This window comes from Balearica regulorum, chromosome 5 (assembly GCF_011004875.1).
Source record: "Balearica regulorum gibbericeps isolate bBalReg1 chromosome 5, bBalReg1.pri, whole genome shotgun sequence".
NCBI lineage: Eukaryota > Metazoa > Chordata > Aves > Gruiformes > Gruidae > Balearica > Balearica regulorum.
In genome coordinates, this window is record NC_046188.1 from 42030510 (window position 1) to 42045639 (window position 15130).

Genomic DNA, 15130 nt, shown 5'->3' on the forward strand with positions numbered 1-15130 from the left:
TCCCTTCTGAGAATCTCCAAATGTAATTAAGAGCAGCTCTGTTTATTCCTCCTGCTAGGGGCACCTATAAGCACCAGATGTAACAGTAGTAACTGCTCAAACACCTGTGCCAGAATCAGGTGGTAGAAAAATGTCCACTCATAAGGTTAGAACCAGGGTCACTCTTGGAGGCTTAGTTGGTCTAATGGAGCATCTTCAAGTGATTTTGGTGGTTCCTACTTCAAGAAGTGCTCAATGATCTGAAACAGCACAGTCATCAACTTCACCATCTCAGGAAAAGCGTTGCTCATTGGAAGATGCACAGCTGAGGGAGATGTTTTCTGCTCAGTATTTTCACCTGGAATTTCCATTTTGTATGAGTTCAGCATGACACTGGTTCCCCGACACTGTGGTTAAGACTGGCTGGCTGTTGACAGGATAAAGGTTTATCTTAATTTCTATAAATGTAAACGTTTCTGATGCTCATAACGTATAAAGCTTGTACCTGGTTGTAATTTTGCTGTAGTATCACAGTCTTCTGAAGGGATAAAAAGAACAGTGAGTCCTTTCCAGTGAGCCCACTTGGTCCAGCCCAAGCCCTCTGATCTGTGTCTGTACTCTTCCTCTCTCAGGTAAAAAGGCTGAAAGGTTACCAAGCACTAAAACTAATGACCAATATTAAAATCAATGCTTCTACTGCTATGACAGCTTTGCAGTAGTTCTTAATAAAGCTTGGCATATATAATAAATGAATAATCAGACACGACTAATAAATTACAGCTATGTTTATATAGCTTTATGTATTTGCTCTCCTGAAATACTTGCAGCCTCAAGCACATCAACGCCCTCTAATAATCAAAAGGCACACTCATCCGTTTACATAAATGCATTTCTATATGTACAGGTATACACTGTTGGACGCAGGTGCCCTCTATTTAGATCCAACGAAGGCGCCTGGGAGAACCTGCACTTGGCCTGCACAAGCCAAGAGCGAACTTGGCGACGTAGTTCAGCTCTTCCTCCCAGGACCACCGAGCCGCCAGCAGCAGCGGGCAGCGCCCCCCCGCCCCGCCCCTTCTCCCCGGCCAGCGGGGGAGTCGGCACGGGATCCGCCTCAGAGTCACCGCGGGGCCGCGCCCGCTGTGCCGCCCCACGCACCCACCCCGCGGGGAAACCTCTGGGGACCCAGGGGCGACAGCCCTGACGGGAACCAAAATGGCGCCGCCCCATCCACGCCGGCGGAGAGGTGGCAGCAAGTGCGGGCGGAAGTGAAGTATTGTCTGGCGGAAGTAGCTGCCGCGGCGCAGAGCGGAAGTGCTGGCGGTGAGCGGCGCGGGGTGAGCGGAGGTGAGCGGGGCCTTCTCCCCCTTGAGGGTGCGGGGTCCGCCGTGGGCGGTGGCGGGGGAGGCCGGGTCTCGCTCGGGGCAGCCAGCGGGGCCCCGATGTTGCCGTTACTACAGCGTAAGGGGTAGCTCGGATGTAGGCGCCGTGCGGCCTCTGGGGTAGCGGCTGTGCCCGCCGGGCGCCCTGTGCTGCGGGGCAGTGTTTGGCCGGTCCCTCCCCCGAGCGGTTCCCCTCAGGGAGAGGCCTCGCCAACCCTCCGGGCCTAGCCTACCTGTGTGTCTTTGAGACTTCGATTCAAACTCGTTCAGGCAAAGCCTGTGAGGGCTGTGAAAGCGTCAGGATGCATCAGTTCTTTAGTTTCTTAATAGCAGCTTGTTGCTTTTAATTTTATTTTGTAGTATGCTGGTGCTTCTTTATTGCAGAGACTCTTCAGGCAAGCTGGGGACAGCAGCGTTTCTGGAGGCAAGGTGCTGTATGCGTGCACGTAGTATGTGCCTGACAGGCAAAGTAACAGTCACTGAGTCTTATGTGACCAGCGTGAGCTGTGGAGCCTCTTTGAGGAGACGTTTTTGCAGCTTTTGACTGGGGTTTTCTTTTTGGGAGGAGGGTCTGTACAGGTATATGCCTTCACTATAGCAGATAAAAGTTGCTGCCTATCTTGACAAGTCTAGATGTTTTAGACTGTCAGTCATTACTGTGTGCAGAAAGTGTTTTTTGTGACAGAGCAGAGTATGCACATCACCATTGTGCAAAGTAGTCAAGAATCTTGAGTGAGGCTTTCATTGACCACTAATCTAGAGCACAGAAATTGTAGCTTTCCATTGACTGTGGAGCTGCCTTGGAGAGGCTGAGATGTAACTCTTTGCTTCTCCATTAATTCCTTACCTCAACCAACAGGATCTGAAGAAATACGTTAATTTGAGGCACCAATTGTGGCAGCAGGACCTTGTATTCTTCTTTGACCCAACTCTGATAACTTTAACAAAAGAATGCAAAGTTGTAGAGTGGCAGATGGGGGGGGGGAAGTGACAGGGTTCAGAAATCAGTATGAGCCAGAGGTGATTCTTTGCTTTTACACATACTTGCTACTTTTTCTCTTCTAACTGTGTTCAGTTCATGGCTGTTGTTGTGGTGTAGCAGAGGCCTACAGGCCCCACTTACTGTAGAAGAAAAATTAATTGTAAATGCAGATGCTAAATAAAATAAAAATCATAACAGTATTGGATTATGTCAAGTAAATAGAATTTTTTGTAGCCTGATGGCACCTGGAAAAACCTTGGACGGGAGTGGAGTGGTACTTTGCTCAAACAGATGCTGTGCCTGATTCTTATGTTGTTTTATGTCTGCAGAGAGTAGTGGCAAAGGTTGGTAATATATGCTTCAGAAGCTTAAATGCCGCTTCTGGAAAGCATTGGAAGAGTATTATAAACCTCACTTCTTCTGTAAAGTAAAAGCCATCCTCTGGGAAATACTAGGCTGCATTAATTGATGATTAGGGTCCCTTACTGTCCTAACTGGCCTTCCTTCTTAGGCTTACACTTGAGCTGAAGTTGTTTAATCCAAAAGTGTATCTTGGCGCTTGAAGCAGTCTGTGGCTTTATTGCCTTCTGTGCTTTTGCATCTTCTTTTAGTCTGACTTAGACCATTGGTCCCTGCTGATTTGTAAAACTTCCTGCAGTGCTGATGGGCTTTTCAGACAGTATCCATGGGAAGTCCAAAGCATGACAGAAAACTTTATTGGAACTCTTACTGCAGACAGGGGATACAACAGGTCATGATAGTGTATTCACATAACAATCACTGTGTTCTGGTGTGTATAGGTGCTCATGGCCTTTTGACAGCATTTCTGATCCCTTACATGCGTTCCTAGGACAATATCCTCAGCAGGTTGCGTATGTTGGCCACATGGTGGTCCCTCTAGGCAAACAGTTTGTGTGCAGTTAGCTGTTAAATAGCCAGTTGCAAGACTGGAGATAACCAGACTGTACGATGCTGGGGTTAGTGCTGATCATCAGTAGTGTGTTACTTTTCTTGCATGTTTTCTCTGAGTCCTGGTGGATAAGAATTACTCCTTATGATGGCCAGGTGAGTGTTGCTAATGTGCTTAGATGACTTCCAGGGGACGTGGAAAAAGGTACCATTAGAAAGCAAACCGTTTTCGCTACCTTCTGTCTGTCTGCAAGTGCCATGTGTATATAAGCAATTTCTAGCAGAAGGACCAAGTCAGAGGCCATGGTTGTATTAAATTTCTAGACCCAGTTAGAACATGGGAAGAACACATTAAAGCTTTTATCTATTTTTGCACCAAACTAATGGCCATTTCTGTATCACCATCTTGTAGCTCTTTACAGCTGGGTGGCTGCTGTATCCATATGGAAGAGGGAGTGACTTTGAGGAAATGGTTCCTGGAACAACATCTAACCTCTTGAGACAATGAATGCTGAATGAATTCTTGTGCCTGACAATTCCCCAGGCAAATGAAGGCAATTTCAAGGCCCGCTGTATTTTTGATTAATGTTTTTAATACACAGAAACTTGGACAAATGTATGTACATCCCTGTGTGGAAGAGGCTTATTGCAGAAAGATTAGCAGCACACTTGGCTTATAACTGGGTGTTTTGTGTCTGTTAATCCTAGCATCATCTTTATTTGGGCTTTGAAGCCTGTGATGATAGAGCATGAAACACTTGGCTTCTGATGCGTGTGGTGCTACTTTTGCATATCAAAGAGGGGCCCATCAACTGAACTATGACTATTGGAGTCCCTGGGGTGGCAGAAAGCTCCCTAAAAAACTGATACGTAGGTGTGTGCTTATGCTAGGAGTGAGCAAAAAAGGAGCTGTCTGCAGAAGCTGCAGTTTTTGCTGTGCAGTTGCAAGGAAACTGAACTGAAAGGGAGTGTTTCTGCATTCTCAGCATCAGTCAGAACCGCAATGACATCCCAGGTGTTTTTGTGTTAAGTCCTTCTCCGACAGTAGCAAGGCACCATCGCAGGCTGCTCCCTTCCGTTCCTGCCCTGAAGTAGCCTTTGCTAGTGGCCGTGTTCCACAGATGGCTTTGAGAGTGTTGGCAGAGACGTTCGGGCGTTTTCCCTGTGTGCTGGGAGAGGGTTTTATTGTTCAGAGGGTACAGGGAAGTTCCCCTTGCTGCTGCTTGTGCCATATGTAGGCTTGGTGTAAATGAAAGTTGTTGTTCTGGGACTCTTGAGCTGACAGCTTTCATTAAGGTCATTGTTTTGAGATGTCTGAAATCGAGCAACTAACTCGTGATACTGGCATTGGATGAAGAGGTCTGGTTCCTCAGTCATGAAGTGCTGAAGTGAATGGAGTCCCTGGAAACCTCAAAACCTCTGAAAATCCACTTTGTTTTGGTACACAAAACTCTTAAGTCTGAATGGTTTTAGTCCAGCTTTTGCACAAAATGAGGGGCAAGAAAAAGAATTTCAGAGGTTCTTATATGGTTGGTGGTTTTACACTAAGGTCTTGATTAAAAAAAAAAAAAACAAACAACACCCCAAAACAAAAAAAACCCACAAACCCAAATAAACCCCCCCACACCAAAAATCAATCAATTGTCGAACTCCCTGGACCTCTTCGTGCTTTTGGAACCAGCAGCATCACATCTAACCAACACTGGTGAAGAATGAGATCCCTGAAAATGGTATAAATACTCCAAATATAGGTCATAACTACCTCGTGGGGAGGATGCCAACAGACACAAGAATTACCTCATGCGGTATCTCCCCACATATTTTACAATAGAGTATGATAATAGCAAAAGACAAAACATTGGTTTCAGGGCAGTGGCTGTGCCAGCACAATGATTGAACTTTGTTTTGGTCTGAAATTAAGACAGACATTTACTTCTAAGCTTTGCATTTTCTCGTGCATACAGCCTAACCATATGGCAGGTAATTGTTGTTTTAAAAATCCATATCCACTTTCCTTTCCAACTGCACAATAAACCATCAGGTCCTGATGGGCTTTTAAAAGTGGTAGAGATCAAATATGTACAAAATATTTCAGCATACCAAGTGTGGGAAGGTGTCGAGTCTGTAGCATTAGTGCTGATCAGTGATTCAATTAGTGTGAAATGTATTTGCAAACACTTTACTTGCTGCCTGCGAGAAATGGATTGGCAGTCCCAGAATACCGCTCTGGGAGTAAGAGGTGAGGAGAAGTACAAATGTTTTCGTGCCTAGTAGACGGGAGGTGGAATAATTGCCTTCCTAGTAAGTTCTCATATACACAGAGGTAAAGGTCTTTATAAATGCCACCCTTGGCTTTCAACCCCAAACTGTCCTGGGCAGTGAATGAAAATGCTTGGAAATAGCATGGCTTCTGCCAAGAAGAGGGCAGTGAAAGAGTGAGAGAGAATTAGAGCAGGAGGACTATATAAGGAAGAAAAACTTTTTCACTTGGGAGATTTGAGTGAGAAGGAGAGCAGAGTCAGTGAGAGTGAATGCGTTGTCCAAATCTGTATAGACAGGCTCTTGCATCCTGACAGGGATGCTAATGCTAGGATTCCGAGAAGACTGCTGGAGGGAGGAAGTTTGCATGATACTGTGCCTCTGATGTTCTTGCCTGGTGTTGATACCTGAGTAAGTCAAATCTGTTGTCATGGACCAGGTGCTTCTGTGGTTTTGCAAAACCAAGGCCGTGTTGTTGGCATTCTGGCAGTTATACACTTGTTGGCTGTTTTTTTTTCTGGATGGATGCCATTCTGCTCCCAGCTGGCTGGTAGACCAGGTGTTGGCTTGTCTAGTAGCATGTTGTTTGGCAATGAAGAACAAGGTAAACAGTTTGTCTGGGACTCTGGTACAACTAAGGGTGTCCTGGGGTGATCCTGAAGTAGGGCTGCTGCAGTATGTACAGGAACACCAGAGTGGGAGAAAAATGAATGGTTTTCCCTTGCTGTCCCCATCCTCTCCCCAGGAAATCCAGTTCTGTAACCAGTTTTCCATGTCTTCAGTAGGTTCCATGTGAACAGCACACAGGGCCGGGCTGCAAGAGCAAGAAGGCAGGATGTTGTCAAGGCCAAAGCCGGGAGAGTCTGAGGCAGATCTGCTGCACTTTCAAAATCAGTTCCTGGCAGCCAGAGCTTCACCTGCAGTGAAGATTGTGAAGAAAGCAGACAAGCGGAAGGGGGAGGAAGGGAGCACAGATACTGAGACACGTCCACTGAAGGACCACAAGGATGTAGTCATGTTGGATGGTAATTTCCCTTGTGGAGTTCTTTGAATTACTAGGTTTCTCTGTCTCTTTCAGTGTTCCTCAGTGCTTGCCCTTTCCCCTCCCTCTCAACCCAGTGTTGCTTTTGTCCTGCATCTGTCCTCCTTGTGGTATTGTTTGTTCATAGTCGTGTTGGAAAATGCACTTGACTAATTTTACTAGCAGCCAGTAGAACCACCTTTCCAACACATTGCCTTTGTCAACATTTATGAGCTATCTGTGGTACCTTGCAGTCTCTATGCAAGAGGTGTTTTCTTTGATTTGTACCCATCGGACACTTAGTGCTTATTTTGCCATCTATCCAGCCCCTGTTCTCGGTGTCTTTGAGATTTAACAGCTCCAGCTTTGAGCCAGCAGATCTGGCTTGATAAGCGTCCTTCCTGCAGTTTTGTTTTCTTCCATCAGTAGTAACTGTAGCACTTCTGTCGTACTTAATAGCCTGAGAAGCTCCAGGTGCTTTCTTAAAAGCAACACTTTAAATCTTGCAAGGAAAATGTGTCCTTGACTTGCTCATGATCATACAAGTCACTTGCTGTTAGAGCTGGCAGTTGAAATTTGCTTTTCTGTGCCTGAACACAACCTGCAAGGATACTATTTGTTTCTGTACAGCCTTGCTTTTTCCCTTAATACTTGCAGTCAGATCACAGTACCCTTTCCTGTTTATGCAGCTCTTTAAAAAGACATTGGTGCCAATACCTCAATATTAAAATTCTTGAGCATGCTTCTCTCCACTACCCAGTGCAAGTCGGAGACAGAGGAACTCTTAATTGTCTTATTGCTTCCTCATCTTCTTTGTTTCTCATCAAAGCAATAATAGGTGCTATTAGGGAGCCTTTGTTCTAGTACCTACTGCACAGTAGTTATATTTGAGTAACTTGACTGCTTTTTTTTTTTAATATATTATTATTTCCCCTCCACAGATTTTCCTGATACTCTCCCAACTCTAACTCCAGCTCCTCCAAAAAAGTCCAAGATCAAAAGTGCCTGTGTCCACTTCGAGGATGAAGATCCAGAGGAAAGATTGGAGAGTCATGATCAACACATTACAGCAGTCTTCAGCAAAATTATTGTATGTCTGGTTTTTATGTGATGCTCTAGTGTTTTTTTGAATTCTGTGAATTAAGCAGTGACAGGGATGAAGGGTTCTGTTGCTGGTTTTTATTTCTACAGCAAAATGAGTCAGTTGTAGCACTGTAGACAAGTGTCCTGGAGCACCTTGGAAAGAAAAAACTCTTTGGGTATACTTTTGCTGTCAGTTAAATACGGGTTTGAATTTGCTCTCCAGTCCAGACTGCCTACAGGTCACGCTGCTTGCATGCAGGCATGTGCTCTAGCGTGGATTTGGGTGAATTTCTCATCTAAGGGAGATGTTCTCATTGCTCTGCACTGGCCCAGGTTTTCCTTTATCTGATTCTTTGAGTGGTGTGTGGGGTTTGGCAGCCCAGCCTTTTGGAAAATAGTCTCACTTTGCCTCTAAATGAGCACAAGGTACTCTGAGCCTGACAATGATGTAGCAGAAAGCTTGTGAGCTGCAGAGCTGAGAGATTTTGAGTCCACTCTTAGCTAAATGATATACACGTGCCGGGTTGTTGCAATGGCTTCTACAGGGTTTGAATTTTTTTCTGCAGGAACGCGACACAAGTGCACTAGCAGTGACAATGCCAGTGCCCACAGGAGACCCATTTCCAAGGACGTTTCACCGCTCTGAGATAAAAAGTGAGGTAAGATTTGGAGCAGCTGTTCTATGCTACCTTCGTTTACTATTAAAACTTCCCCACAGCAAAGCCTAATGCTTGGTGGTGGTAGGGCTCAGAATAAGTGACTTGGCATACTGGAGATTAGGGTCTGGCTCAACATATCTCTGGCATGAACACTTTACTGTGTTCTTGGGAGAGAGTTCTCCTCCCAAGCTGCCATCAAGTAGGCAGTCTATACCCTGAAGTTAAATAACATTGGAATCATTTTGATTTAGGAAAAAAGGCGATCCCCTTCTTTAGTGAGGTGAATCAAATCTGCACTGTTGTAATAGAATTGATCCTGTTCTGCTTGTTTTCCTCTGAGGAACAATCTCTGTTAATTTGTCCACCAGGTTTGATGAAGTCTGTACTTACTGAAGTTACGCCTGATTCTTCCTGGCATGATATTTAAGTAGGGTTGCATAGATTTTCTTTTGCAGCTCTTTGGATTTTGACTTAATTTTTTTTTTCTGAGGCTGTAAAACTGGAAGCCATGGCTGCTATCATCAGTCGTTGCTCTAGTAGCAAGAGCTGTTAGCTGAGTGGGAGTCGGATGCTAGGAATTGGTATGTGATTGATAGCTGTGGTTACTTTGAAGAGAGAGCTTATTTTGAAGCACAGTGTTTTTGAAAGGAAAGAGTAATACTTTTTAAACTACTAGTTCTGTTTACCTGACGCAGGAGTGCACAAAGCAGCTACCAAATCTTCAGAGATTTTTAAGCTCCTCTTGGCTAAGGACGTGCAAGAGGTTTTTGCTTAGTCTGCTTTGGATTTCCTGTGCATGGCTGTTTAGAGCCCTGCCCTTCCATTGCCTAGGCAAGCAGCACAGAAATTTAGTCAGGATTAATTTAGCACCACTTGCCCACTTCTTACTGTGTAAATCTCTTCACCCTGCTGCTCTCTAATCACCTTATAAGAAGCCTGTTCCAAGCATGTGGTGAGCACAGTACAGTACAGCCCCATTTATCCTCAGAAATGCAAAGTATTCAGCTATGCAGGGTTTCCAAACAGCAGGAAAGCTGGAACTGTTGTGTTTGGTGATATTTTAGGTGTACTTGCCTGGCTTGAATTCACTTACAATTAATCATCTTCCTTCTCTAGGTAGCAAAAATATTCATGTTTTTGTCTCTCTGTCCTAGCGTTGAACTGTGTGTTAAAAAAGGAATAGCATACACACAGAAAAGGGCAGGTGGCTGCTAGCAGCTTCTTTGTGTCATGTCCCAAAGTCTGATCTGAGGGTGTCTTTAGGATCAGATCTATACATTTGTTAGTGGCAGGTGTGCGGGGGAGTCTGGAGAGGAAAGTGGTGACGCATGGCTTCCCTCTTTGCAGGTGAAGGTGGGATCTGGAAGAAAAAGCATCTTTGCACAAAAGATGGCAGCGAGAAGAGCTGCCGAAAAGGCAGCAACAACTCCCTCTGCTGCTGAGTGTGTGCAAATAAGATCAGCTGCTCCGGATGCCCTGGATCCTGAGGGATCAGCAGGAGGGGCACCTGTCCCCAGGATCAGGGTTGGTAAGTGAAGAAGGTTCTGCTTATGCAGCCTATTTTATTTACATAGCCTTAGTAACCATAACATTAGTGCACCTTATTTTTAAATTTTGAGTAGCACTGTTGTCCTCAGTTTAGGAATCTCAAGGTCACTTGGAATGTCTGTAGTGTGACAAGGATTTGAAGTGGTCTGAGACCCAAATTAACATTCTAAAAATTGGGTTAGCTTTCTCACTGATTTCCTTTGTGCTTCACACACGGCCAAATAGATTTATTTTTCAGGGTTCTTGTCCTCCTTTTCCTCTCTGTTTGCTGTATGCAAAGTTTCTCTTGTGTCATTGTTGATTTCCACAATTTTAGGAAGAAAGTTCTTCTTGTGTCTGAGGAAGGTGTTTGAGACCACTGTGATGCAGGTTCTCACTCCTACCTAGAAGCTGAAAGCTCAGTCTTCCGTCACCAGATCTGCTGCTATGAGACTGTGGCTTTGCTCCATAAGGAATGTTGCGAGGCAGTGCTGATGAGTCAGTGCCACCTCCAGCAGTTACTTGTCTGACAGCAATGTGACAAGGAAAGATGAAACCAATTCAACTGGTACCAGCATGTCCAGGCTTTTTTTTCTTTTTCCCTGTCTTGGGCAGTCCTGTTTGCTTAGGACTGTGTGTCTGGATTTTTCCCTGACAACCTCTTTTGCATGTTGAAATAGAGGCCAGATATCACTTGAGGGTTATCGCCATTTGGTTAAGGTCTCTGTCTCCCCAGACCTCTGTCAGAGAGTTGTTAAGAGAACCCCTAGACGTGCTGTGCTATGCGTGCACAAATCCACCATCCAGGTCAATATACTGTACTTACTGTATATCCTGTTACAATTGTGCATGCATACTTCTGTCTGAGAAATCTCAAAGGGAAATAACAGCAGCCCTATAGCTGTGATCCTCTTGAAATAGAAAGCTTCTAAAATGCAGTAGCACAACAGAGCGATCAGAAAATGACTTGGCCTCCTCAACAAGATTGTTGCGGCAGGATCACTAGAAGCAAGAGGAGAAGACGGAGAGTGGTGTTTCTTGTAGTAACAAAATGTTTGTGCCTGCTAACCCTCAGCTTACTTGCTGATGGTGGGAAGCTTACTGAATCTTTTACCAGGTCACTCTGTTTTCTCATCTCATTCTGCTCAATATGTAAGACAACTGCTGTGGAAATGACATCAAACCTTACTGATATTATGATCAGTGCCATTACTGCTGTTTGAACGGCGGTTCGATGTTTTCAGGCTTGGGTGGTTTATGGTCTTAGGGATGTTCCAAGTCACTGTATGGAGCATGTGAACAAAACATAAGGAATAAAGTCACTAAATCAGGTCCCTGTATAGTGGACTACAGGACAACTTGGGGGGGGGGTCTCACCCTGACCTAAGGAGTGTGTTGCCCTGCTGCTAGAGTTAAATGAAATGAGCCCCTAAAAAAGGATTTAGATCGGGTGATAAAGGGGACTTGCTTTTGTTCAGGGTAGGAAAAATACCCTCCTGATGGAACTTCTAGGACGTTTAACCCTTAAAGGTGAATACAGGACATTGTTAGAAGTAAACATGCTTGTGTTGAGAATGGATCCTGTATCACTTCAGAAACTGGTTTACCTAATAATTTTAATTCTCTGTCTCACTCAGCTGATATTTACTAGGTCATGGCTCAGCTGACATACAAATGTTGGTTCAGGTGTGTCTGGGCAGAGAAAGAATCTAATAGTCACTAACTGGGAAGAATGCTCTCACTCATCAATTGTGAATTATGCTCCGGTTTACCTTTTCTTGCTGTTGCTTTGCATTAAAGAAACGAAATTTCTTTCCCTCCATCCCTCCCCAAACTCCTAAAGAAACAAGGTGGAAATGACATTTTGTTGTGACATAGGATGAAAGCCCAAATATTTTAGTTTTGTTTGAAGTTACACTAAACTTCTTTACTCCTATTTTAACTTGGCTACCAAGGTTAAAAAAAAAAAAAAGCAAGCCTAGTAATAACAAAATTGAGATGCATTTATAATGCAATAGACACTTAAATCACTGTTTTTTCTGCTGGATCTTGCAGATAAAGCTGGTGACTTTCTGATCTCTCAGCGGCCTTGTCTTATAACGGGAGAGGGTCTTGGAAGCCAAAAGAGTGAGCAGGAAGCTCAAGCTATTCACAAAGAGAACTTGGAGAAGCTGCGGTCCATGTCTGAGGAAGAGATTCTGCAGGAGCAGGAAAAGCTTCTGGCTCAGCTGGGTATGTGCTTCCCAGGGTGAATTCTAGAGACGTGGAAGTTTACTGAATGTGTGGATGTCCTGAAGTCTTACCAAATTCTCAGATCAAAGATGGGAGTTTGGGATTCCTGCTCATTGCATATGTGGATAATCTAACTTCCATGTCATGTCAGTAGTTTGTGAGTAAGAATTAAGTGTGAAGGAGTTAGAGCGCTTATTCCTCGGTGAGAGGGGGCTTAGCTTAAGTCTGTCTCATCTTCCCTTTGCTTTGGGATAAGATGGTCTGTGCTCTTGGTTACATATACATGTATTGAGGTCCTAAAATGTAATTCTCTGTGGCAGATAAGAAAGCAAAGCTAATCTTAGGATGGTCGTAGCAATGCTGAGGTGAGAGAAAGCTTCCCCTCCAAAATACCTAAGACTTGGGCCAGAACTGTCAGTACCCAGATAGGGGTGATCTGTGGGCATGTGGGAGATTTCAATTCAAATCTGTACTTGGTAGAGCAGAAGAACTTATAACTAGTCTTGAACGTCTTGAAAAAGTGTTTTAATTATCTGGCTCTTGGGTGCAGGCGTTCTGGCAGGGGTCTGGTCTCTGGTTTGGAACCCTGTCCACAGTGGTGCTCTGGGAATACCTGTCACTGACAGCTGATGACAAGATGGGGGACAACACTGAGTGTGGTGTGTTTGATAAGACTTAGTGTGATCTAGGGCATGATAAAACTTGCTGGTGTTAGTTTCAGTGATTTTTGTGTGCTCAAGAGAGCAGACGTACAGATGTAGGTGGCAGACAAGGGTTTTTGAAATTCTCATAATTTCAGATTCTCTAGCATCAAATTTAGGTGTGAGTAGCATTTTAGATGCGTAAGTCTCTTGTAGGTTTAGCTTAAAGATCATGTTAATGATCTTGACTTCATTGCAAGCAGCATGAGTATAACCGGAAAGGTGGCAAAAGAGCTGTGCAAAATAATTGCAGACAGAATGTTTAAGTACATCCTTCATTCAGAGAGCTGAGGTCTCCAGACTACCTGAGGTGAATATTTTTTTTTAACCTCACTGCTTATAACAGCGGCATGTGTATGAAAAATATCTTGTTTATGCCCATTCTTCTTGTGACTGATGTGTGATCTTTGCTCCTTGTCCCCACCACTCCGTCCTTTGGGATATTAGCGAAGTGAATACTTAGGGAGTTTAAAAAGAATAGGATGTATTTTAAGTATTTTTAACAGTAAATTATTTTCTAAAATAATGTATTTGTTTATACGCTCTATTGGGTTAAAATTGTAGATTTTTCAGTCTTTGAGGCCTTAAGGAAACTGGGAGTAATTTTGGCATTCCCAAAATATCTGTGGTTATGGAATTATGTACAATGAAGCAAGCAACTCCTAAAATGAATTGCTGGGTTACAGATGAACTTGGGAACTGGACAGGCACAGAGATGTGGATTAAAGAGACATTTTCTCCATATTCAGGGAGTGTGAATAATTTGTGGGTCTTTAATGCTGCCCAGTCTCTGAATTACCTCTTAGTTGTAAAGCAGATGAAATTCCATGGTGTGGAGTATGAGGATGCATAGGTAATTCCATGCTGGGCAGTGTCTTCAGGGTCGTCTTGTTGATACTGTTTTGTTTTTGCCCATGGAGACTCTGGGCAGAAGCAGGCTTACTTTCTGACATACTGTGCACAGATTGACATAATCAGTGACTTGTTTGTCACTGTTTGTGTGAAATGATGAAATAATAAATACAGTCTTTTCCTTGCTGCATACAGTGAGGTATGAGAAAGTGAGAGCTCTGCTTGCATTCAGGAAAAAATATGCATGCTTTAATGAGACTGGGCTGAATGCCTCTTCCTTGCCAAGGGCAGCTTAAACTGCATCGTGAGGAGACTATGCAGCAATCACAAGTGTGGGATAGATCCCTGCATCCTCTTTGAACTGTTTCAGAGACGTGGGATTTGTTTCCTTTTTGGGATGACTTCTTTCAGGTACAGAGCATTTCTGAATTGCTTGTCCTTTGTCCTCCAAAGAATAAATAACCAACATAGGTGTTGTATTCTATTACTTTATACATCTCTGATGCTGCTTATTGGACTATATACCTTTTAGAGGCACAATGCACAGGCTCCTACTGTTCGCCTCTGGCATAAGCATCTCAACACCATTTTCTAGATGAAGAGCATTCAGAGAGAAAGTGTGCTCCATCAAAAATGATGTGGGATATCTGTAGCAGATCTGAAGGTAAAATGGTGATCTTCTGACATTTTCCTATTTTAGAGCCATAGGAATATTATCTGACCTTCAGAACACCCCGATCTCCCAAATGTTCCTCTTCTCCTCCAAAGCATGAAGAGAATGGCCACGTCTGTTTTCTGGATGGTGTCAGACCATAACTTACACTCGGGATGGGGAGTCAGTTCAGAGCAAATCAGAACTCCTTCTCCTAACATAGTATCTAGACCATGCACTGCAGCTCTAGTGCAATTCAGTAAAGAGCAGTGTCCTGGTTTCGTCTGGAATAATTTTCTTCCTACTAGCTGGTATAGTGCTGTGTTTCAGATTTAGTATGAGAATAATTTTGATAACACACTGATATTTTAGTTGTTGTTAAGTAGCGCTTACAGTAGTGCTTATACTAAGTTGAGGACTTTTCGGCTTCTCACTCCCTGCCAGCAGGAAGGCTGGAGATGCACAAGAAACTGGGAGGGGACACAGCCAGGATAGCTGACCCAAGCTGTCCAAAGGGGTATTCCATACTATGTGATGTCATGCTCAGCATATAACTGGAGGGAGTTGGCTGGGTGGGCAGTCACTGCTCGGGAATGGGCTGGGCATTGGTCAGCAGGTGGTAAGCAATTGTATTGTGCATCACCTGGTTTGTGTATTTAGTAGTATTAGTTGTATTTTCTCTTTCTTGGCTGTCCCATTAAACTGTCTTTATCTCAACCCACGAGTTTTAGTTTTTTTCCTTGGTTCTCTCCCTGATCCTGCTTGGTGGGGGCGGGGAGTGAGCAAATGGCTGTGTGGTGTTTAGCTGCCTGCTGGGTTAAACCACAACAAGCAGGTAATTCTTTTTGTAGTGTCTGTTCTGTGTATTCTTTGTAGCATTCAGACTGAGGCC

General features: G+C 44.1%; 1 protein-coding gene across 5 annotated transcripts in view; it reads left to right on the top strand.

Annotated features, from left to right (window-relative positions):
- Positions 1-1271: 1271 nt before the first annotated feature.
- RPAP1 (RNA polymerase II associated protein 1) overlaps positions 1272-15130 on the top strand; it is a 45382-nt gene continuing 31523 nt past the window's right edge. The window contains exons 1-6 of one of the 5 annotated variants that reach the window (XM_075754445.1): positions 1272-1326; positions 6294-6536; positions 7474-7622; positions 8182-8274; positions 9622-9802; positions 11857-12033. In XM_075754445.1, the coding sequence (XP_075610560.1) occupies positions 6347-6536; positions 7474-7622; positions 8182-8274; positions 9622-9802; positions 11857-12033 (790 nt within the window). In that variant the 5' untranslated portion in view covers positions 1272-1326; positions 6294-6346. Of the gene's footprint in view, positions 1327-1750; positions 1791-6293; positions 6537-7473; positions 7623-8181; positions 8275-9621; positions 9803-11856; positions 12034-15130 lie in introns of those variants that run through there. The other 4 variants (XM_075754446.1, XM_075754448.1, XM_075754450.1 and 1 more) reach the window with 4 other exon arrangements.